This window comes from Ranitomeya variabilis, chromosome 3 (genome assembly GCF_051348905.1).
Source record: "Ranitomeya variabilis isolate aRanVar5 chromosome 3, aRanVar5.hap1, whole genome shotgun sequence".
NCBI classification, from domain to species: domain Eukaryota; kingdom Metazoa; phylum Chordata; class Amphibia; order Anura; family Dendrobatidae; genus Ranitomeya; species Ranitomeya variabilis.
In genome coordinates this window covers 299,276,994-299,301,364 of record NC_135234.1, presented here as the reverse complement: position 1 = coordinate 299,301,364, position 24,371 = coordinate 299,276,994, and the positions used below count along the sequence as shown (strand labels likewise).

At 44.6% G+C, this 24,371-nt stretch overlaps 2 protein-coding genes and 1 long non-coding RNA gene across 4 annotated transcripts in view; 2 read left to right on the top strand and 1 right to left on the bottom strand.

The window, feature by feature from the left end:
• The window catches only part of DNAJC8 (DnaJ heat shock protein family (Hsp40) member C8), a 325,593-nt gene extending 323,227 nt beyond the window's left edge, over window positions 1-2,366 (top strand). For both annotated transcript variants that reach the window (XM_077295590.1, XM_077295591.1), the window contains exon 9: window positions 1,102-2,366. In XM_077295590.1, the coding sequence (XP_077151705.1) occupies window positions 1,102-1,224 (123 nt within the window). In that variant the 3' untranslated portion in view covers window positions 1,225-2,366. The remainder of the gene's footprint in view (window positions 1-1,101) is intronic.
• A 739-nt stretch (window positions 2,367-3,105) lies between these two features.
• On the top strand, window positions 3,106-20,246 carry LOC143815873 (uncharacterized). Its single transcript, XM_077295586.1, has 4 exons — window positions 3,106-3,975; window positions 18,330-18,446; window positions 18,696-18,872; window positions 19,175-20,246. Exons 2-4 carry the CDS (start codon window positions 18,338-18,340, stop codon window positions 19,195-19,197), a joined length of 309 nt encoding a protein of 102 aa, XP_077151701.1. The 5' UTR covers window positions 3,106-3,975; window positions 18,330-18,337; the 3' UTR covers window positions 19,198-20,246.
• LOC143818183 (uncharacterized) lies at window positions 11,057-12,329 on the bottom strand. Its single transcript, XR_013224367.1, has 3 exons — window positions 12,254-12,329; window positions 11,832-12,008; window positions 11,057-11,529 (listed from the first exon to the last, which is right to left on the bottom strand). It is a non-coding gene; the product is annotated as an uncharacterized LOC143818183 (long non-coding RNA).
• Window positions 20,247-24,371: the final 4,125 nt, after the last annotated feature.

The following is a 24,371-nucleotide window of genomic DNA, read 5'->3' as shown; positions in this document are numbered from 1 at the left end:
ATCCATTAAAGCATTCCAGAGTTATAACCTCATAAAGTGACAGTGGTCAGAATTGTAAAAATTGGCCTGGTCCTTAAGCTGCAAATTGGCTCCGTCACTAAGGGGCTTTCTTTAAAGAGAAACGGAACTCGTGTGTGAAATACAGATCAGTTTAATTATAACCCAACAAAAGCGGAAGAACCCATTTTCTATAATGGGCTCAGTCTTGTTTCCAATTTCTCAAAGGAAAAAAAAAAGTCTCCAGATCCTTACCAATTGCCACTGTGGCTGAGGGTACTGTCACACTCTGCAACTTTCCAACGATCACGAACAGCGATACGACCTGGCCGTGATCGTTGGAAAGTCGTTGTGTGGTCGCTGGAGAGCTGTCACACAGACCGCTCTCCAGCGACCAACGATGCCGAGGTCCCGGGTAACCAGGGTAAACATCGGGTTACTAAGCGCAGAGCCGCGCTTAGTAACCCGATGTTTACCCTGGTTACCAGCGTAAAAGTAAAAAAAAAAAAACCGTACATACTCAGATTCCGGTGTCCTTCAGGTCCCTTGCCGTCTGCTTCCCGCTCTGACTGAGTGCCGCCGTAAAGTGAAAGCAGATCACAGCGGTGACGTCACCGCTGTGATCTGCTCTTACTTTCCGGCCGGCAGTCAGTCAGAGCGGGAAGCAGACGGCAAGGGACCTGAAAGACACCGGAATGTGAGTATGTATGTTTTTTTTTTTTTTTTACTTTTACGCTGGTAACCACGGTAAACATCGGGTTACTAAGCGCGGCCCTGCGCTTAGTAAGCCGATGTTTACCCTGGTTACAAGCGAACGCATCGCTGGATCGCTGTCACACACAACGATCCAGCGATGACAGCGGGAGATCCAGCGACGAAATAAAGTTTCAAACGATCTGCTACGACGTACGATTCTCAGCGGGGTCCATGATCGCAGTAGCGTGTCAGACACTGCGATATCGTATGGATATCGCTGGAACGTCACGGATCGTGCAGTCGAAGCGACCAAAGTGCCACTGTGTGACAGTACCCTGAGAGTAATTTGTTCTGTTACCATTTGCTTGTTCATCTTTGAATGCTAATATTCCTTATCTTTATTTTTAGGAAAGCAGAGATGGGCGTGTTGACAGTTGGAGAAATTTCCAACAACACAAGAAAGGCAAAAAGGAAAAGAAAGCACGGACGTTTTTAAAACCACCAAAAGTGAAAATGGAGCAGAGAGAGTGATTGTCCCACAGAAGGACATTTATCACTTCATTATAAACTTCATTTTACAAGCATCATTTTCATCCATTATTTTTTTTTATCTCTTTTACTGATGGATTACATCTATCTATCTATCTATCCTATATTGTTATCTCTGTGTTTAATTTTTTATGCTTTTATTTTTTTTTCCTTTCCTTCCTGTTGAAGAAAAAGCTATAATTTAATGTTTTATATAAGAGTTTAGTTCATCTGATCATAGTACACATGTGACAAGCAGAATGCCCAGTTAGGTAAGCAGCATCCTCCAGCACGGTATTGAGATTTCTAAGTTTCTATTCATTTGAGGAGCAATCCATGACCATGAAGAGTCATTGATATGTGGCCAGGTATCTTCATTAAATGCTAGCTTGCTATAGGCCTTCAGGAACTGCTGTGTCTTGTACATGATCGATACATAGCTTCTGTCTTATTTCTTTGTAGGTAACGAGAGGAGAAGCTTTTCTGTGTATCTGATGCAATGCTAGTCATTAACTCAAAAGTTATTTACCTTTGTAACCCACTGTCAACCTGTGAAGAGCTGCAGAATGTTATTTAGTAACCGCCTTTTTAATTTTCTCTTTTCTAACCAAATAGCACCCATGACAATAAGAAACCTTTTAACATATCTTTTCTAAGAAATTGGCTTCTTTCTACTCTTAGATTAATGTTTCACTCTCAATTCATGGGTAGAATCTGTATTGTGTGAAGATATTTTTTTCTGTTACGGAGATAGGAGATGGCAGCTGGTGTTTTTAAATGGAGGATTGAGGAGCTAGAGGCAGACAAAAAGGTGCTGCTACAGGTTCTCATAAAACAGTGTTATCCAAACAGTTTTATAACCATGAACTGCCCTTTCCTATCTCAGTAATAAACGAGAAAGTCTTCACTGAAGACTGATTTGACCTGTGAATTGAGAGAATGAAATATCAGTCCTTCAGGAGAAAGAATTGGATTTCTCGAAGTTATGTTACAAAGTTTCTTCTTTTCACTTGATTTTTTTAAAAGAAAAATTAAAAAGACCGTTACTCTTTAAATACTTGAGTTGGAAGCCTGGTTATTAATCGTGACATTAGACACGTGTTAAATGTGTGTTATACTAATAAATTGTGACATGATACTATGGGCTTGCTGTTCAAATTTGATTCTATATTATTTCCCTTTGATTTGAAGTGAAAGAGAATTTTTGAACTTGGCATAAAATCTTTTTTTATCTTTATTGGGGGAATACAGGAAGTCATGGGGTGTATGGTGCTGACACTAAGAATTACAATCTAAGTAATAAAGTTGGCTCCTGCTCAGCAGGCTACACCCGCCTACTCGCATTAAGCTATTTAGTTAGGGAGCAAAGCAGTAAAGGTACCTTCACACTAAGCAACTTTGCAGCGAGAACAACGACAATCCGTGACGTTGCAGCGTCCTGGATAGCGATCTCGTTGTGTTTGAAACGCAGCAGCGATCTGGATCCCGCTGTGATATCGTTGGTCGGAGCTAGAAGTCCAGAACTTTATTTCGTCGCTGATCACCCGCTGTCATCGCTGGATCGGCGTGTGTGACGCCGATCCAGCGATGTGTTCACTTGTAACCAGGGTAAATATCGGGTTACTAAGCGCAGGGCCGCGCTTAGTAACCCGATATTTACCCTGGTTACCATTGTAAAAGTTAAAAAAAAAACAGTACATACTCACATTCTGATGTCTGTCACGTCCCCCGGCGTCCACAGGGTTACGCGCTGCTGCCGAGAGCTTCCTGCACTGACTGTGTCAGCGCCGGCCGTAAAGCAGAGCACAGCGGTGACGTCACCGCTGTGCTCTGCTTTACTGGCGGCGCTGACACATTCAGTGCAGGAAGCTCTGAGCAGCAGCGCGTAACCCTGTGGATGCCGGCGGGGGACGTGACAGACATCAGAATGTGAGTATGTACTGTTTTTGTTTTTTTTTTTTTACTTTTACAATGGTAACCAGGGTAAATATCGGGTTACTAAGCGCGGCCCTGCACTTAGTAACCCGATGTTTACCCTGGTTACCCGGGTGCTGCAGGGGGACTTCGGCATCGTTGAAGACACGATTCCGAAGTCGTTCCCCTGATCGTTGGTCGCTGGAGAGAGCTGTCTGTGTGACAGCTCCCCAGCGACCACACAACGACTTACCAACGATCACGGCCAGGTCATATTGCTGGTCGTGATCGTTGGTAAGTCGTTTAGTGTAACGGTACCTTAAGAGAAGCCAAAAAAATATGAGGAACACACACCAGGACAACAAGAAAAAAAGGCCTTTGCTGTGACCCCCAATGAAGGCTATGAGAAATGGGTTTTACGTTAAGTCCAAAAATCCTATTTTTCTCCTACACCCTGATGGCAGTGCAAAGAGAGAGGATCTGTCCCCAAAAATGGGAAGCATCCAAAATAAAAAGGTGGATCCTCTTCATATGGCTCAGTGTGGTTTCTCCTTCGCCTCATTGGAGGACACAGACCGTGGGTGTATGCTGCTGCCACTAGGAGGCTGACACTAAGTGATACAAAGAAAGTTAGCTCCTCCTCTGCAGTATACACCCTCCTGTTGGCTCCCAACTAACCAGTTCTTGCTTAGTGTCCGTAGGAGGCACACAGGGTCTGGTTCAGACTCCAACGTTTTTATTTTATTTTTTACTTCTCTGTCAATTTTTATTTTTTAATTAACGGAGTGAAGGTGGCGACAGATCCTTTCAAGGTTCCGATCTCCCCCGAATCATCAACAGGTGAGCACGGCGAGTATACCTCCCCGTACCCTCTCCTGCGACGTGGGGTGCCATGCCTGAGCTCACTTCAGGGGCGACGGTTCCTTCACGGTCCCGATCTCACACCAGCAGCAGGCGACCACATGGAGTGTTGCTTCCATGTATCCTCCCCTGGAGCCAGGCCTATAGCCGGACAACTGTCAATGTCCACCCGGGGGCTGATCTCCGTGGATGTACAGAGGCCCCCCTCTATGGCGTCCGAGCAGCCCCCACTGTCCCACCACTGTGAAAGCGGTTGCCTCAAGGAGGCGGACGGTTCCTCTCCACCTCCCTAAAAAAAGGGATGATGGATTGAGGTTTATCCCTCTATCCCTGCACCGTCCACGCTGCAATACCCGACATGCAGTCATCCGCGGCGGCTCCGTGCCAGGATGCGCACTAATGGTGAGTGGATTCTGTCATCAATGGGCCTCTGCAGTGGGATATTCACATGCTCACAGGCAGTCTCAGGCTACCCTGTGACCCACCTCCCCGAGGTAACGCTCCGGCCGGCTGCAAAAATTTAGCCCCTGGCTTCGGCCGATGTGTAGGCCGCACCCCGGCAGCGCACTTTGGCGGTTCTGCCCGCTTTTCTGGCGCTTCTCGCCTGGCACGGAAGCGCTCAATTTTCTCGGCCACTGCAACGCCCCTCACTTCTATCGCTCGTATCGCTTCCGCCGGCTGCAGAAATTTTAGGCCCCGGCTTGGGCCTGTTCATGGAAGTCTTGAGGCTCCGCCCACATCGTGCCTGTGGCTCCACCCCCTGAATTGGCGCTTCTCGCTCTCTGCGAGATTTTATCACCTCTGCAACCCCCAGTGGCCATCTTGGTCCACCCAGCCGGCTCACACAGGGGCGACAATTTTTCATTAACTCCTTTCTGACCTCGGATGGGATAGTACGTCCGAAGTCAGAACCCCCGCTTTGATGCGGGCTCTGGCGGTGAGCCCGCATCAAAGCCGGGACATGTCAGTTGTTTTGAACAGCTGACATGTGCCCGCAATAGCGGCGGGTGAAATCGCGATTCACCCGCCGCTATTAACTAGTTAAATGTCGCTGTCAACCGCTGACAGCTGCATTTAACTGGCGCTTCTGGCCGGGCTGCCGGAAATGAGCGTATCGCTGACCCCCATCACATGATCGGGGGTCAGCAATGCTTCTGCAGAGTAACCATAGAGGTCCTTGAGACCTGATGGTTACTGATCCTGGCTAGCTGTGAGCGCCACCCTGTGGTCGTCGCTCATAGCACACCTGCATTTCTGCTGCATAGCAGCGATCTGATGATCGCTGTTTTGTAGCAGAGGCTATCGAGTTGTGCCAGCCTCTAGCCTCCTTTGGAGGCTATTGAAGCCTGGCAAAAGTAAAAAAAAAAAATGTGAAAAAAAATATAAAAGTTTAAATCACCCCCCTTTCGCCCCATTCAAAATAAATCAATAAAAAAAATCAAACCTACACATATTTGGTATCGCCGCGTTCAGAATCGCCCGATCTATCAATAAAAAAAAGCATTAACCTGATCGCTAAACAGCGTAGCGGGGAAAAAGTTAGAAACGCCAGAATTACGTTTTTTTGGTCACCGCGACATTGCATTAAAATGCAATAACGGGCGATCAAAAGAACGTATCTGCACCAAAATAGTATGATTAAAAACGCCAGCTCGCTTGGCACGCAAAAAATAAGCCCTCAACCGACACCAGATCATGAAAAATGGATACGCTACGTGTATCGGAAAAAGGCGCAATTTTTTTTTTTTTTCTTTTAGCAAAGTTTGGAATTTTTTTTCACCAGTTAGATAAAAAATAACCTAGTCATGTTAGGCGTCTATGAACTCGTAATGGAGAATCATAATGGCAGGTCAGTTTTAGCATTTAGTGAACCTAGCAAAAAAGCCAAACAAAAAACAAGTGTGGGATTGCACTTTTTTTGCTATTTCACCGCACTTGGAATTTTTTTCCCGTTTTCTAGTACGCGACATGCTAAAACCAATAATGTCCTTCAAAAGTAACACTTGTTTCGCAAAAAATAAGCCCTCATATGGCCATATTGATAGAAAAATAAATAAGCCCTCACATGGCCATATTGACAGAAAAATAAAAAAGTTATGGCTCTGGGAAGGAGGGGAGCGAAAAAAGAACACAGAAAATCCCAATGGTCATGAAGGGGTTAAAGGGGCACAACGACTCTGCAACATGTCATGATAAAGTCCCTGGTCTTAAAGACACATGACCAGTATTCCCTAGTCCTAAAAGCTCATGACCAGTATTCCCTGGTCTTCAAGGCACAAGACCAGTATTCCCTGGTCTTAAAGGCACACGACCAGTATTCCCTGGTCTTAAAGGCACACGACCAGTATTCCCTGGTCTTAAAGGCACACGACCAGTATTCCCTGGTCTTAAAGGCACACGACCAGTATTCCCTGGTCTTAAACCCTAGAACGCATATTGGGGGCCTTTTAGGCCCCCATGCTTACATTTTTGCTATTATCTGCAAAATTACTTTAGTTAGAATTTTGAAACTCCAGGTATTCCTCAAGTATGTCATTGTTGATAATATCCAGTTGTTCATATAATTTTTTTCATAGGCATTATGGTGTAACAATGCTTGTTTGGTGAAAACTACATCTGTACGAATTGGGGGCCTTTTAGGCCCCCGCTATTTTTATCATGTTCTCAGTAGTGTTTGTGTCTCAAGTTACTTTATTTGTACTCCGTAATGTTGGTGGAGGGGCCAGGGTGTGGATAATAACGTGAGGATGTCATGTGATTTGTGGAGGGAGTGATAAGGCCATGATCACCTCAGGTCCTTCGGAACACAGTAATGAGCTGTCTGGGGTCTGAAATAGTGGGATCTGGGGTCTGAAATAGTCAAAACTCTTGCTGTTCCAATATTCAATTCAGGTAGAAACATTACCATGGACAATTATTTCACCAATGTTGAACTAGGCAATTTTCTGCTTGCAAAAGCTATTACACTTGTTGGTCGACGAGAAATTCCAGCAGCACTCAAACACAATCGTCAGCGAGCACTTTATGAGAGTGTCTTTGGATTCAATAACAAAGCGACTTTGGTATCTTACAAGGCGAAGAAGAAGAAATCTGTAATTTTACTCAGTACCATGCATCACAATTGCAGTGTTGACAACAATGACAAAAAATTGAAACCAGAAATCATCCTGCATTACAATACAACAAAAGGAGGTGTAGATAAAATGGATGAGATGGTGCGAGAATATTCGTGTAAGAGGCAAACAAAACGATGGCCTGTAGTACTATTTTCAAATATGCTTGATGTAGCAGCCCTAAATTCATTCATTATTTATACAGAAACTCATCCGGAATTTCATGCATAGAGGAAGGACAGGAGACGCATATTCTTGAAGGACCTTTGTCATGAACTTGTAATGCCTCACATGATAGAGCGAAGCGACTTGAAATGCTTGCCAAAGCAAACTAAAGAAGCAATGAAACGGTGTGGCGTACAGTTTCAGATTATTCCAGAGCCAGGAGAAAGAAAACGAAAGCGTTGTTTCATGTGTCCAAGAAACATAGAGAGGAAAACTGAGCGATATTGTTCCACTTGTAAGGAAACTGTTTGAAAAGAACACACTTCTGAAAAAATAACATGTCAGAATTGTTTGGAAGACTAATATAATAGAAAAGAAAGTTAGAATAAAAATTTAGCTGCAGCTAGTTTGCTATAGATTTCTATGCGTTTTTGTGTGTTTTCATGTCTTTGTGTGAAATTTGGGAAAAAAAGATTTTTGATGTTTTCTGTGATAAATTATGATTAAAATTTTGTCCACTATTCATATTTTATTGAGCAATTTTGAAATAAACTTGTGAAAGTTATTTGTGTGTTTTTCTACATTATGTGCATGGGGGCCTAAAAGGCCCCCAATACGTTAATATGTATATTTTTAACGTCATGCGTTCTAGGGTAAAGGCACATGACTAGTATTCCCTCGTCTAAAAGGCACACTACCAGTATTCCCTGGTCTTAAAGGCACATGACCAATCAGAAGCCGGTCACACTAAATGAGTTCAGGAGCCCTCTGCCGCTGATCCCAGTTTATCCCAGTGTACCTAGTTCCCTCAGTGGACTTCGTCACTGCTGCAACCCATGGTTTCTCTGACCAAGAGATTGAATCCCTCCGTGATCCCGCTGTGGCTCAGAGTGCTCGCAGGACCGATATACATGGTCCCTCTCCTAAATGGGATCCGTCGGCTAGCAGTGGCCGCGAGTGTTCTGAAAACGTACAGACATCTAGAAAACGTAAGTTTTCATTTCATGATCTCTCTCCCCAAGGATTTGCTGAGAACAAGACTCTGAACATGGATCGGATATTGCCTTGGAACTGGATTTGCCAGAGCTTCAGTAAAGGATGAACTCGCCTATTTATATCACCAACCAATCTCTGTACATTGAAGAAGACTCTGTTCCTGCTCTAGACTACGCAGTGTCCCTCATAAGGACACTAAACTCCCTCGTAGAGCATTTGCCATTCAGTCCGGATATGCGATTCACTGGACAGAAGCCTCTACGTGGGATGCCATGCCTGGTCTGATTTTTAAGGGCGATGGGTCCTTTAAAGGGCACCGATCTCCCCACACCATCAACAGACGAGCACACGGAGTGTTGCCTCCATGTATCCTCTTCCGCATTGTAACAACTCTGCTGGCATCACGGCATGGCCTCGCGTCTCTTACACTATCTTACCCACTGCTCCAGGTCATGATGTGGTTTCTGTTTCATGCCAGCTCCATGTTCTGTGTCTCTGCTCTCTGCATGCTTCTTGGCTGTGTGTATAGGGGGGCGGCGCCTGAACTCTCTGGTTCTTATAGGAATCGGGTGCATCTGTCTAATCTGCTCCTGACCAATTGCCAGGAGGCCTCCAGTATTTAGTGCAGCTCCACCCAGTGGTCTGGGCCTGTGCAATGTGTTTGCTCAGTTAGTGTTTAGCTTCTGAGTTTGCCAGGCCTTGCTCTGTGTTAGGGTACCATTACACTAAAAGACTTACCAACGATTATGACCAGCGATAGGACCTGGCCGTGATCGTTGGTAAGTCGTTGTGTGGTCGCTGGGGAGCTGTCACACAGACAGCTCTCTCCAGCGACCAACGATCAGGGGAATGACTTCGGCATCGTTGAAACTGTCTTCAACGATGCCAAAGTCCCCCTGCAGCACCCGGGTAATCAGGGTAAACATCGGGTTACTAAGTGCAGGGCCGCGCTTAGTAACCCGATATTTACCCTGGTTACTATTGTAAAAGTTAAAAAAAAAAAAAAAACACTACATACTCACCTTCTGATGTCTGTCACGTCCCCCGGCGTCCACAGGGTTACGCGCTGCTGCCGAGAACTTCCTGCACTGACTGAATGTGTCAGCGCCGGCAGTAAAGCAGAGCATAGCGGTGACGTCACCGCTGTGCTCTGCTTTACGGCCGGCGCTGACAGTCAGTTCAGGAAGTTCTAGGCAGCAGCGCGTAACCCTGTGGACGCCGGGGGACGTGACAGACATCAGAAGGTGAGTATGTACTGTTTGTTTTTTTTTTACTTTTACAATGGTAACCAGGGTAAATATCGGGTTACTAAGCGTGGCCCTGCGCTTAGTAACCCGATATTTACCCTGGTTACAAGTGAACACATCGCTGGATCGGCATCACGACGATCCAGCGATGACAGCGGGTGATCTGACGAAAGAAAGTTTCAAACGATCTGCTACGACGTACGATTCTCAGCGGGGTCCCTGATCGCAGTAGCGTGTCAGACACAGCGAGATGGTAAGTGTATCGCTGGAACGTCACGGATCGTGCCATCGTAGCGACCAAAGTGCCACTGTGAGACGGTACCCTTACTCCCTCTCTGGAAGCTTTTCTCTGTGCTATTGCCTAGATCTTGTTGTCCGCCCTCCAGGAGGCAGAATATCCTGATCCCTGTGTCTTTGTTTCTTGTCTTGTTCCATTTCCTGGTCTGAACTTAGTCTTATCTCGGTCTCCTTGTCTGTGGCTTCCTTCCCTGCTGTGTCTTTCCTCGTGTTCTCAGTCTGCTTACACTCCGCACTCTTGCGGCTCTGCCTGCTCTTTACCTTTGTGGCTTTACCTCTGCTCCGCACTCCTGCGGTTCTGCTCATTTCTACTCTGCTTATCTTCTGCTGCAGTTATCCCTTGCTGCAGCTCCTCTCCACATTCCTTGTGACTCCGCTCTGCTTTGCTGCAGAAACCTCTCGCTGCAGCTACTCTCCGTATTCCTTGCGGTTCTGATCTGGTTAGCTTTTGTTGCTACACTATCTCTTGCTGCTCTACCATTCCTATTCGCAGCCTTGCGGTTCTCTTCCTGTGTGAACAGGTCCCAACCTGTTCCTTCATTCTCCTTTCCTTCTGGCTTGTTTCCGTACCTACATCTCCTGTGTGAACAGGTCCCAACCTGTTCCTTCATACCTCATTCCTTTCTGCTTGTTTCCTTTCCTGCACCTCCTGTGTGAACATGTCCCTACCTGTTCCTCCACACTACATATCAGTAGTAGAGAATAGGGACCATTCGCCAAACTCAAATCTGACAGGTGCCCCGCCCCTATCAAAATGTATCAAAAGGGTGTAACCCCTCCTCCCCTCCCTGTCAGCCAGCGGTCCCTCCTTGTCTGGCTGTCAGCTTTTGATACACTTTGATATAGTTTGATACAGTGCTTATTATCCCAGTATTGTTTTTTATTAGATTTTGATAATATCCTATTAGATGGGCCAGTTATATAATTATATCCTATTAGATGGCCCAGTTATATAATTATATCCTAGGATTCTCATTTTACACGTGATTTATAACACCAGTCTCATTATATGGGCACATATGTTTTAGGTGGGGTGTATGTACACATGCATGATTTAGTTTAAAAGCATATAGTTCAGCGATAATGTCAGGAGTTGGACAGGCATTTATCAATCTTTCATACGTATCACAGAAAGATTTTAGATTGATCTGTGCGAGTTTGATATGGACGTACTGAGCAGACATGGCGATAAAGATTTTGATGTGTTCATCACTCCACACAGGCCCCCCCGTGTAAAATGAATGTTCAGTAACAGTGTGTTTTTTACTTACGCGCTACTGCGCGTTTCTTTAGAGGTAGTACATTGTCAAAATCGCTAGAAGATCCTGCAAGAGCAGAATCTGCAGACTGTACAGCTTGACGCACCCGTATATTGAACGGAACTGTGGGTGACCACATACCCTCGGAGAGCTGTTCAATTTCGCTGTTTTCAGAAGTAACTTGTGGGGTGCTGACTGTGCTATTGGCCTCCTGAGTTATACAGGGACTAGCGATCTGTGATGCAAATCGTTTTCTTGAAGCGTTCTTAGATTTTTGACGTGAAATCTTGGGGCTTGGATTCCCGGAGTGTTTGGGTGCCGTGTAGCTTTCCTCACGATCTACAACACAGATGGGTGAAAGAGGCGTTCTCACAGACGCATTAGCTCTTTGTGGTTGATTCTGCGCAGATCCGTAATTACACCGCTGCAAATCTCATGGTTGAAGATCCGGCGTGTCTAAAAGAAAAGATGCAAGCGTCTGTTACTCGCAAAATCGGTGTAAAATTGGAAAAGCTACACGCCGACACTTATCTATGAACCTGCGTAATATTTGAAAACTTAACGGCGACAGTTACCCATGAATTGCACCTCCGCAGCTCCTGGTTTAATGGACCGCGCATTCTTCAAACTCGTCGGTCGAGACGGAGATATTCTCTTTTTCAAATTGAATTTTTCTGACAGCTAGTTTACCAGTTGTAAATAAATTATAACTATTACAGAAAAAGTGAGAATCGTATGTATTTCAAGTGAACCGTTACCTTTTCTATTCTTGAGACACCTGCTTAACGAATTTCCACGTCTTTTAGGAGCATCGGGTAGCTGTGAAATTACAGTGTTCTTGACATCTATGATCTCGACGTCTGAGTCCAGATCCTGACATGGTTCGGGAGCACGCCAGTTTTCCGCCATATAGACCGATGGTTGCGTGTCACTATCTGTATGAGAAATTGCACATAGACCGTGTTTACATACAAAGGATTAAAGCAGTTGACACGGTATAATATAGTTTTACGGTATAATGACATAATTTGTGTAATACAATAGTTAATAGCTGTTATAGTTTTACGGCATAACCAGTATTTGTGGTGGAATTAACACAGATAATATATATATATATATATATATATATATATATATATATATATATATATATAGAGAGAGAGAGAGAGAGCTTTCTTACCTGTGATAAGGTGAAGAGCAGGCTCATTATCTTCTAACGATTCCGCAGCTATTGAATCAAAGAGTTGATAATTCGGCGTGACGAAATTATTGCGATAATCGGGAGACATACACGCCCCTTAAATAAGAAAGATTGCAAGAATATATAATTAATATAAATTACTTATACTATAACGAATTAATCAGAATCATTCAATACTCTGTACACTATATTCCGTATTACCTAATGAGGTGCTTGTAAGAAGGGGGTTGTATTGATCGCCGTGATATTGGGATTCCATCTTAAATAAAAAGGGGTAGAAGTTTTATCTATATCTATACCGACGATAAATACAGTTTAAAACGACGTTACAAATATATACGCTACATATACCGACGATAAATACAGTTTAAAACTACGTTACAAATATATACGCTACATATACCGACGATAAATACAGTTTAAAACTACGTTACAAATATATACGCTACATATACCGACGATAAATACAGTTTAAAACTACGTTACAAATATATACGCTACATATACCGACGATAAATACAGTTTAAAACGACGTTACAAATATATACGCTACATATACCGACGATAAATACAGTTTAAAACGACGTTACAAATATATACGCTACATATACCGACGATAAATAGTTTAAAACGACGTTACAAATATATACGCTACATATACCGACGATAAATACAGTTTAAAACGACGTTACATATTTATACGCTACATATACCGACGATAAATACAGTTTAACCCCTTCCCGACCTTTGACGCATACGCTGCGTCATGAAAGTCGGTGCCAATCCGACCTGTGACGCAGCGTATGCGTCATGGAATGATCGCGTCCCTGCAGATCGGGTGAAAGGGTTAACTCCTATTTCACCCGATCTGCAGGGAGAGGGGGAGTTGTACTTCAGCTCAGGGGGGGTGGCTTTGCCCCCACGTGGCTACGATCGCTCTGATTGGCTGTTGAAAGTGCAACAGCCAATGAGAGCAATTTGCAATATTTCACCTATGAAAATGGTGAAATATTGCAATCCAGCCATGGCCGATGCTGCAATAGCATCTGCCATGGCTGGAAATCATGTTCTGCCCCCCCCCCCCACCGCCCCCGATCTCCTCCCCAGTCCTCCGTTCTGTCCGGTACCCCCCTCCGTCCCCCTGTCCGCTCCCCCGTGCTCCTGTCCGCTCCCCCCGTCCTCCGATCCCCCACCCTGTGCTCCGATCCACTCCCCCACCACCCCCTCATACTTACCGAGCCTCCCGAAGTCGGTCCGTCTTCTCCCTGGGCGCCGCCATCTTCCAAAATGGCGGGCGCATGCGCAGTGCGCCCGCCGAATCTGCCGGCCGGCAGATTCATTACAAAGTACATTTTGATCGCTGTGGTAGGTTCTATCACAGCGATCAAAATAAAAAAATAATAAATAAACCCCCCCCCCTTTATCACCCCCATAGGTAGGGACAATAATAAAATAAAGAAAATATTTTTTTTTTCTTTTTCCACTAGGGTTAGGGTTAGAACTAGGGGTAGGGGTAGGGGTAGGGTTAGGGTTATGGCATGTGCACACAGTGCGGATTTCGCCGCGGATCCGCAGCGGATTGGCCGCGGATCCGCAGCGGATTGGCCGCTGCGAATTCGTAGCAGTTTTCCATCAGGTTTACAGTACCATGTACACCTATGGAAAACCAAATCCGCTGTGCCCATGGTGTGGAAAATTCCGTGCAGAAACGCTGCGTTGTATTTTCCGCAGCATGTCAATTCTTTGTAAAGATTCCGCAGCGTTTTACACCTGTTCCTCAATAGGAATCCGCAGATGAAATCCGCACAAAAAAACACTGGAAATCTGCTGTAAATCCGCAGGTAAACCGCAGTGCCTTTTACCTGCAGATTTTTCAAAAATTGTGCGGAAAAATCTCACACGAATCCGCAACGTGGGCACATAGCCTTAGGGTTAGGGTTGGAATTAGAGTTAGGGTTGGAATTAGGGCTAGGGTTGGAAATAGGGTTAAGATTAGGCTTGTCGTTAGGGTTACGGATAGGGTTAGGGGTGTGTTGGGGTTACAGTTGTGGTTAGGGTTGGGATTAGGGTTAGGGTTGGGATTAGGGTTAGGATTAGGGTTGGAATTAGGGTTACGGGTGTGTTGCGGTTAGGGTTGTAGTTAGGGGTGTGTTGGGGTTAGGGTTGTGATTAGGGTTATGGCTACAGTTGGGATTAGGATTAGGGGTGTGTTGGGGTTAGTGTTGAAGTTAGAATTGAGGGGTTTCCACTGTTTAGGCACATCAGGGGTCTCCAAACGCAACATGGCGCCACCATTGATTCCAGCCAATCTTGCGTTCAAAAAGTCAAATGGTGCTCCCTCCCTTCCAAGCCCCGACGTGCGCTCAAACAGTGGTTTACCCCCACATTTGGGGTACCAGCGTACTCAGGACAAACTGGGCAACAAATATTGGGGCCCAATTTCTCCTGTTACCCTTGTGAAAATAAATTGCTTGCTAAAACATCTTTTTTGAGGAAAGAAAAATGATTTTTTATTTTCACGGCTCTGCGTTGTAAACTTCTGTGAAGCACTTGGGGGGTTGAACGTGCTCATCACACATCTAGATAAGTTCCTTGGGGGGTCTAGTTTCCAAAATGGGGTCACTTGTGGGGTGTTTCTACTGTTTAGGCACATCAGGGGCTCTGCAAATGCAATGTGACGCCCGCAGACCATTCCATCAAAGTCTGCATTTCAAATGTCACTACTTCCCTTCCGAGCCCTGACGTGTGCCCAAACAGTGGTTTACCCCCACATATGGGGTATCAGCGTACTCACAACAAACTGGGCAACAAATATTGGGGTCCAATTTCTCCTGTTACCCTTGTGAAAATAAAAAATTGCTTGCTAAAACATCTTTTTTGAGGAAAGAAAAATGATTTTTTATTTTCACGGCTCTGCGTTGTAAACTTCTGTGAAGCACTCGGGGGTTGAACGTGCTCACCACACATCTAGATAAGTTCCTTGCGGGGTCTAGTTTCCAAAATGGGGTCACTTGTGGGGGGTTTCTACTGTTTAGGCATATCAGGGGCTCTGCAAACGTAACATGATGCCCGCAGACCATTCCATCAAAGTCTGCATTCCAAAACGTCAATACTTCCCTTCCGAGCCCCGGCATATGCCCAAACAGTGGTTTACCCCCACATATGGGGTATCAGCGTACTCAGGAGAAACTTGGTCAACAACTGTTGGGGTCCAATTTCTCCTGTTACTCTTGCAAAAATAAAAAATTCTGGGCTAAAAAAATATTTTTGAGGAAAGGAAACACATTTATTATTTTCATGGCTCTGCGTTATAAACTTCTGTGAAGCACTTGGGGGTTCAAAGTACTCACCACACATCTAGATAAGTTCCCTTGGGGGTCTAGTTTCCAAAATGGAGTCACTTGTGGGGAGTTCCTACTGTTTAGGCACATCAGGGGCTCTGCAAACGCAACCTGACGCCCGCAGAGCATTCCATCAAAGTCAGCATTTCAAAACGTCACTAATTCTCTTCCGAACCCCGACGTGTGTCAAAACAGTGGTTTACCCCCACATATGGGGTATCAGCGTACTCAGGAGAAACTGGACAACAACTTTTGGGGTCCAATTTCTCCTGTTACCCTTGGGAAAATAAAAAATTGTGGGCTAAAAAATCATTTTTGAGAAAAGAAAAATTATTTTTTATTTTCATGGCTCTGCGTTATAAACTTCTGTGAAGCACTTGGGGGTTCAAAGTGCTCACCACACATCTAGATTAGTTCCTTGGGAGGTCTAGTTTCCAAAATGGGGTCACTTGTGCGGGAGCTCCAATGTTTAGGCACACAGGGGCTCTCCAAACGCGACATGGTGTCCGCTAATGATTGGAGCTAATTTTCCATTAAAAAAGCCAAATGGCGTGCCTTCCCTTCCGAGCCCTGCCGTGCGCCCAAACAGTGGTTTACCCCCACATATAGGGTATCATCGTACTCAGGACAAACTGGACAACAACATTTGGGGTCCAATTTCTCCTATTACCCTTGGGAAAATAAAAAATTCTGGGCTAAAAATCATTTTTGAGGAAAGAAAAATTATTTTTTATTTTCACGGATCTGCGTTATAAACTTCTGTGAAGCACCTGGGGGTTATAAGTGCTCACTATGCATCTACATAAGTTCCTTGGGGGGTCTAGTTTCCAAAATGGGGTCACTTGTAGGGGAGCTCCAATGTTTAGGCACACAGGGGCTCTCCAAACGCGACATGGTGTCCGCTAACGATTGGAGCTAATTTTCCATTCAAAAAGTCAAATGGCACGCCTCCCCTTCCGAGCCTTGCCATGCACCCAAACAGTGGTTTACCCCCACATATGAGGTATCGGCGTACTCAGGAGAAATTGCCCAACAAAATTTAGGATCCATTTTATCCTGTTGCCCATGTGAAAATGAAAAAATTGAGGCTAAAATAATTTTTTTGTGAAAAAAAGTACTTTTTCATTTTTACGGATCAATTTGTGAAGCACCTGGGGGTTTAAAGTGCTCACTATGCTTCTAGATAAGTTCCTTGGGGGGTCTAGTTTCCAAAATGAGGTCACTTGTGGGGGAGCTCCAATGTTTAGGCACACGGGGGCTCTCCAAACGCGACATGGTGTCCGCTAAAGATTGGAGCCAATTTTTCATTCAAAAAGTCAAATAGCGCTCCTTCCCTTCCGAGCCCTGCCGTGCGCCTAAACAGTAGTTTACCCCCACATATGAGGTATCAGCGTACTCAGGACAAATTGGACAACAACGTCCGTGGTCCAGTTTCTCCTTTTACCCTTGGGAAAATAAAAAAATTGTTGCTAAAAGATCATTTTTGTGACTAAAAAGTTAAATGTTCATTTTTTACTTCCATGTTGCTTCTGCTGCTGTGAAACACCTGAAGGGTTAATAAACTTCTTGAATGTGGTTTTGAGCACCTTGCGGGGTGCAGTTTTTAGAATGGTGTCACTTTTGGGTATTTTCAGCCATATAGAACCCTCAAAATGACTTCAAATGTGAGGTGGTCCCTAAAAAAAATGGTTTTGTAAATTTTGTTGTAAAAATGAGAAATCACTGGTCAAATTTTAACCCTTATAACTTCCTAGCAAAAAAAAAAATTTGTTTCCAAAATTGTGCTGATGTAAAGTAGACATGTGGGAAACTTTATTTATTAACTATTTTGTGTCACATAACTCTCTGGTTTAACAGAATAAAAATTTAAAATGTGAAAATTGCGAAATTTTCTAAATTTTAGCCAAATTTCCATTTTTTTCACAAATAAACTCAGAAATTATCAACCTAAATTTACCACTAACATGAAGCCCAATATGTCACGAAGAAACAATCTCAGAATCGCTAGGATCCGTTGAAGCGTTCCTGAGTTATTACCTCATAAAGGGACACTGGTCAGAATTGCAAAAAACGGCAAGGTCATTAAGGCCAAAATAGGCTGGGTCATGAAGGGGTTAAAACTACGTTACAAATATATACGCTACATATACCGACGATAAATACAGTTTAAAACTACGTTACAAATATATACGCTACATATACCGACGATAAATACAGTTTAAAACTACGTTACAAATATATACGCTACATATACCGACGATAAATACAGTTTAAAACTACATTACAAATATATACGCTACATATACCGACGATACATACAGTTTAAAACTACGTTACAAATATATACGCTACATATACCGACGATAAATACAGTTTAAAACTACGTTACAAATATATACGCTACAGACAAACTTACTTTCTCAAAGAGTAGAACAACTGCTCAGATGGGTGAAAAAGTGTCTTTAAGATTCTGTGTGGCAAACTGCATTGCCTGTATTTAAAGAGAAAACACCCGCCCACAAGTTCTGACAGAGTAAACTATTTTATACACCTCAGCAACATATTTATGCGACTGCTGCATAAATATGTTTATACCAAGCAATACATAGGTAATACGGATTATAGTGTACAGAGTATTGAATGATTCTGATTAAGTCGTTATAGTATAAGTAATTTATATCAATTATATATTCTTGCAATCTTTCTTATTTAAGGGGCGTGTATGTCTCCCGATTATCGCAATAATTTTGTCACGCCGAATTATCAACTCTTTGATTCAATAGCTGCGGAATCGTTAGAAGATAATGAGCCTGCTCTTCACCTTATCACAGGTAAGAAAGCTCTCTCTCTCTCTCTATATATATATATATATATATATATATATATATATATATATATATATATATATATATTATCTGTGTTAATTCCACCACAAATACTGGTTATGCCGTAAAACTATAACAGCTATTAACTATTGTATTACACAAATTATGTCATTATACCGTAAAACTATATTATACCGTGTCAACTGCTTTAATCCTTTGTATGTAAACACGGTCTATGTGCAATTTCTCATACAGATAGTGACACGCAACCATCGGTCTATATGGCGGAAAACTGGCGTGCTCCCGAACCATGTCAGGATCTGGACTCAGACGTCGAGATCATAGATGTCAAGAACACTGTAATTTCACAGCTACCCGATGCTCCTAAAAGACGTGGAAATTCGTTAAGCAGGTGTCTCAAGAATAGAAAAGGTAACGGTTCACTTGAAATACATACGATTCTCACTTTTTCTGTAATAGTTATAATTTATTTACAACTGGTAAACTAGCTGTCAGAAAAATTCAATTTGAAAAAGAGAATATCTCCGTCTCGACCGACGAGTTTGAAGAATGCGCGGTCCATTAAACCAGGAGCTGCGGAGGTGCAATTCATGGGTAACTGTCGCCGTTAAGTTTTCAAATATTACGCAGGTTCATAGATAAGTGTCGGCGTGTAGCTTTTCCAATTTTACACCGATTTTGCGAGTAACAGACGCTTGCATCTTTTCTTTTAGACACGCCGGATCTTCAACCATGAGATTTGCAGCGGTGTAATTACGGATCTGCGCAGAATCAACCACAAAGAGCTAATGCGTCTGTGAGAACGCCTCTTTCACCCATCTGTGTTGTAGATCGTGAGGAAAGCTACACGGCACCCAAACACTCCGGGAATCCAAGCCCCAAGATTTCACGTCAAAAATCTAAGAACGCTTCAAGAAAACGATTTGCATCACAGATCGCTAGTCCCTGTATAACTCAGGAGGCCAATAGCACAGTCAGCACCCCACAAGTTACTTCTGAAAACAGCGAAATTGAACAGCTCTCCGAGGGTATGTGGTCACCCACAGTTCCGTTCAATATACGGGTGCGTCAAGCTGTACAGTCTGCAGATTCTGCTCTTGCAGGATCTTCTAGCGATTTTGACAATGTACTACCTCTAAACAAACGCGCAGTAGCGCGGCGCCGCGTAAGTAAAAAACACACTGTTACTGAACATTCATCTTACACGGGGGGCCCTGTGTGGAGTGATGAACACATCAAAATCTTTATCGCCATGTCTGCTCAGTACGTCCATATCAAACTCGCACAGATCAATCTAAAATCTTTCTGTGATACGTATGAAAGATTGATAAATGCCTGTCCAACTCCTGACATTATCGCTGAACTATATGCTTTTAAACTAAATCATGCATGTGTACATACACCCCACCTGTGAATTTAAATAAATCTAAATCCACATGACTAATTATTATTATTAATATATGTGAATACCGACTCTGATAAAAATCAAGAGATCGCTGAAGTTGTGGAATATGTTAATTGTACATGTGGTATAAAACAACCGCTTTATACTTGTCAAAACACGGGATATACATAATATGTTCGTTTAGAATGTCTACAAATAATGTGAAAATCTAACAGGCTATAAAATAAACAGTCTGACGTGTTATAAACACAATTTTGACACAATTTTGCACTATATGATTATTATTATTATTATTATATGTGAATACCGACTCTGATAAAAAATCAAGAGATCGCTGAAATTGTGGGATATGTTAATTGTACCTTCTAAAATTCATATTACAAAAAGAAGCCACAAATAACTGTTTGTGTGTGTCTTTGTGCGCCGCTGTATTGAGATTTAGCTGCCATTGCAGAATCGTATCAGAGGGGTAGCTGGCTGCCAGCTTTGCATGTGCATTATCTGTACAGGGTGGGGCGTTATCACACCTAACACAACCCTTTATCTGTACAGGGTGGGGCGTTATCACACCTATCACAGCCCTGGACACATTGATTCTAAATATGTAGCGGTCAGCGGAATTGACAACGAATCTCAGCTACACAGAGAACACTGCTTCTAAAATACATATTCAAAAACACAAACGCCTGTTTGTGTTAATCTCGCAGCACTTGCAAATAAGAGCAAATGCCACAACTACACAAAGATAAAGAATACATTCTAGCTAACTAGGTGACCAAGTTACTTCTGAAAACCAAGCTTTTCTTAAATTCTTTATGGGGAAAGTTTGCTCAGAGTTCTAACCTATCATGTACCAGCATTGTTAGGGATCCAGATGAGCTTTTTAAGTATTTGTTCCTGCCTTACTATGACATCTCGATGTTACATTTCCTTGATGATGACACTGCAACCATTAACTGGAAATATGCAAATATATGCACACACTCGACAAAAACACAAACATTTTTATAGCGTGTTTTACAACAGCGCATGCTCTGTTAGGGTAAAACTGTCTTAAAGTTTAAGGGGATAACACTAAATGTTGGTAACTCTCTTCTTTATTGCAATGTCTGCTCAGTACGTCCATATCAAACTCGCACAGATCAATCTAAAATCTTTCTGTGATACGTATGAAAGATTGATAAATGCCTGTCCAACTCCTGACATTATCGCTGAACTATATGCTTTTAAACTAAATCATGCATGTGTACATACACCCCACCTAAAACATATGTGCCCATATAATGAGACTGGTGTTATAAATCACGTGTAAAATGAGAATCCTAGGATATAATTATATAACTGGGCCATCTAATAGGATATAATTATATAACTGGCCCATCTAATAGGATATTATCAAAATCTAATATAAAAACAATACTGGGATAATAAGCACTGTTTCAAACTGTATCAAAGTGTATCAAAAGCTGACAGCCAGACAAGGAGGGACCGCTGGCTGACAGGGAGGGGAGGAGGGGTTACACCCTTTTGATACATTTTGATAGGGGCGGGGCACCTGTCAGATTTGAGTTTAGGACGAATGGTCCCTATTCTCTACTACTCATATCCATACCTGCACCTCCAGTGTGAACAGGTCCCTACCTGTTCCTTCATCAACCACATCAAACAGTCCTGTGTTCTCTGCCGTGCCTTCCAATCCAGTGTTCCTGCCGTTCCTGCCGTGCCTTGCAGTCCTGTGTTCCTGCCGTCCTAGCCAGTCCTGTGTTCTCTGCCGTCTCTGCCAGCCCTGTGTTCTCTGCCAGCCCTGTGTCTCAGCCATGCCAGCCTACTCGTCTGAGTTTCAGCCGTGCTCTTCTGCCAGTCCTGCCTGATGCCCGCACCACTCCTGGTGTTCCTGTCTCCCAAGTGGGATCAGCAGCCACAGCCAGACACCACCCTGGAGTAGCACCTGGCAGCTGCCTGCTGCACAAGCCTGACCTTACCATCAGAGGCTCCACTGAAAACCCAGGCAGCTGTCATAGTCACGCCCCTTCCAGGGTAGTCTGGTTTGTGGCACAGTGGGGACACAAACCCCCCGAGCTCACGCCCACCAGTCTGGGCGTGAGCGTGACACGCATCCAGGCCTAATGCCAGACAACCTGCCCTGTCCAACCGGAGACCTGAACTCTGTGGATGTACAGAGGCACCCTTTTTGGGCGACTGAGTACCCCCCCCACTGGGTCACCACTATTTAGCAGATGATGCAAGAAGGCAGATGATCCCTCTCCACTTCCCTGTTAAGAGGATGGTGGATCGAGGGTTCCTAAGTTTTAATTCTGCACCGTCAAAGGAGAGTGGCGATGGCAAGAGACTATGACCTGCTGGATGCAGCCACGCATTCTGCCACTTGGCAGATTAACCGGGTAGAATCTCCTGTGGTATACCTACCAGTATCCCTGCCCGATGTATCATCAATTAAAAATACCACGGACTGTCAGCAAATCTGGTTCGTTCCGTCTTTCGGCTTCGGGTCCAGCGCTCTACCCTCCCTAGCCCCCGCATGGATTGCTAGTGCAGCGCCCCAGAGTCCTGGTCGTTGCAGTACTGTGGCTCCGCCACTAAGGGGAGCCATGGTGCGTTCGATGGCACTGAAGGAGTTCCTCTAATCAGGTATCACAGACACCAATATGTTTCACAGCTGGGCCTCCGGGGGGAGCTAAGGGTGCTATTCATTAGGCCACTCCCCACCATAGTGGGTAAACTGGGGGTCAGGCAGGAAGTTAGGAGAGAAAGCTGACTGGATTGAACGAAGCAACACCTAGTGAGAGAGGGTGTTGCGGAGAAAGAGACAGTAGGGCCTCTGTCAGGGGTGGGATCCTGACAGAGGCTTGGCATTGGAAAGAACGTAACGGGACCGTGCCTGCTCTGCATAGCGGCGGTGCCCAAGAAAGGACTAGAAGCGAGATAGATTGTGCTGAGTGAGAAACGAGATCAAGCAGAAGGAGAATACCAGTAGGGGTTTTGCTGAAAGAGGCAGCACCTTACTGAGGCGCACTACCGGTGGCCGGAACGCCGAGGGAGTGGAATAATATACAGCTTTAAGCCATACTCCAAACAGCGGCAGGACAGTCAGTTTGAGGCGGGCTGTCTACCACATATCACCTATGAAGTCTTGGGGGGCAATTGCGGGAGAGGGGCGTCTCTAGGGTCCCGGAAGAACTCCAGGCCTACCTGACAAACGGGTGCCGTTCCAACCTGAATAACAGGGAGGGACGGAATACGAGAAGAACATCTATTAATCGAGTTGTGAGGGAACTTAAGAAACAGACACAACCGTTGTGGGGTACTTTCCGTGAGCACAGCAGGGAAGGACTACAACACACAGCGCTAGAAGGAAGGCACTGATTTCCACCTGTGAAGAGAACTCTGGAAGTGCCATTGGACCGGCCGGACTTGCGCAGCCTGGTGAACCGGATTCTGGACTGAGGACCGAGAGATCTCCAGTAAAGAGGTAAAGAGACTGCAACCTGGTGTCCTCGTTATTTACCGCGACCTGCACCCCACAACTGCACCGCTACACCACCGCTATAACATCACTTATTTGCACCGGACGTCCCCCACTGACAGACAGGGCCACGGACCGGGTCTAGCCACCGTGACAACCCCAGGACTGAGATCCCAGAGGCCCGGCTCCGGGTACCCCTCGGCCCTGCGGCGGTGTGGGGGCGCTCCACTAGAGCAATGGTCTCCTGGCTGGAGACCTTAACTACTTTGATTCACACCAGTAACCTTTTCCTGAAGACAGTACAACTGGCCAATCAAATCTTTTGAGCGGGAGACTAACAAAGGATCATACATTTCTACAGCCCCAACCAGCAGTGGAAGGGTTGTCCAGTAGGGTTGAGCGACTTTCATTTTTTTAAGATCGAGTAGGGTTTTGGGAAACCCGATTTTGTCCAGAGTCGAGTCGAGTGCATTCGGCCGATTATCGCTAAAAGTCGGGGATCGACCGAAACACAAAACCCAATGCAAGTCAATGGGGAAGCATAGTCGGCAGTGAGTGGAGGCCAGGAAAACACCTACAGTGCCCATTTTAATGCCAAAAACATCCATTCTTGTTTCTGAAGCTTGCCAATCGTAATTAACTTTATAATAATAGTTGGGCATAGGGAATTGGGGGTCATTTGGCAAAAGTTGTGGGGGGAGTAGGGCTGGCTCAAGTTTTTCGTGGGCCCAGGAAATGCGGACTACGTCACGGCGGTGTTGCAGGGAAAGGTAAGTATTTAAACGTTGCAAGTGCTGTGATCCTGAGCAAGCAGGGGGGGGCCCACTCGTTCGCATTGGCACTGGCACAGGGCCCCTCAAAGTACGGCGGTGTGTTTGCATGGCGGGGGCGCCTCCCACCAGCAGCGACACTTTTGCGTACTCTGAGGGGCCCTGTGCCAGTGACGTCGCCAACGAGTATGCCCCCCCACCTGATGAAGGAACCTGCACTTTCATCTGCACCTTCCTCTTTGTCCCTGTGT

Coding starts and splice junctions, on each gene's coding strand:
- LOC143815873 (XM_077295586.1), top strand. CDS start 18,338: ATGTCTCCCGATTATCGCAATAATTTTGTCACGCCGAATTATCAACTC. Junction 18,447..18,695: donor TGCTCTTCACCTTATCACAG/GTAAGAAAGCTC, acceptor TTTCTCATACAG/ATAGTGACACGCAACCATCG. Junction 18,873..19,174: donor GTGTCTCAAGAATAGAAAAG/GTAACGGTTCAC, acceptor CTTTTCTTTTAG/ACACGCCGGATCTTCAACCA.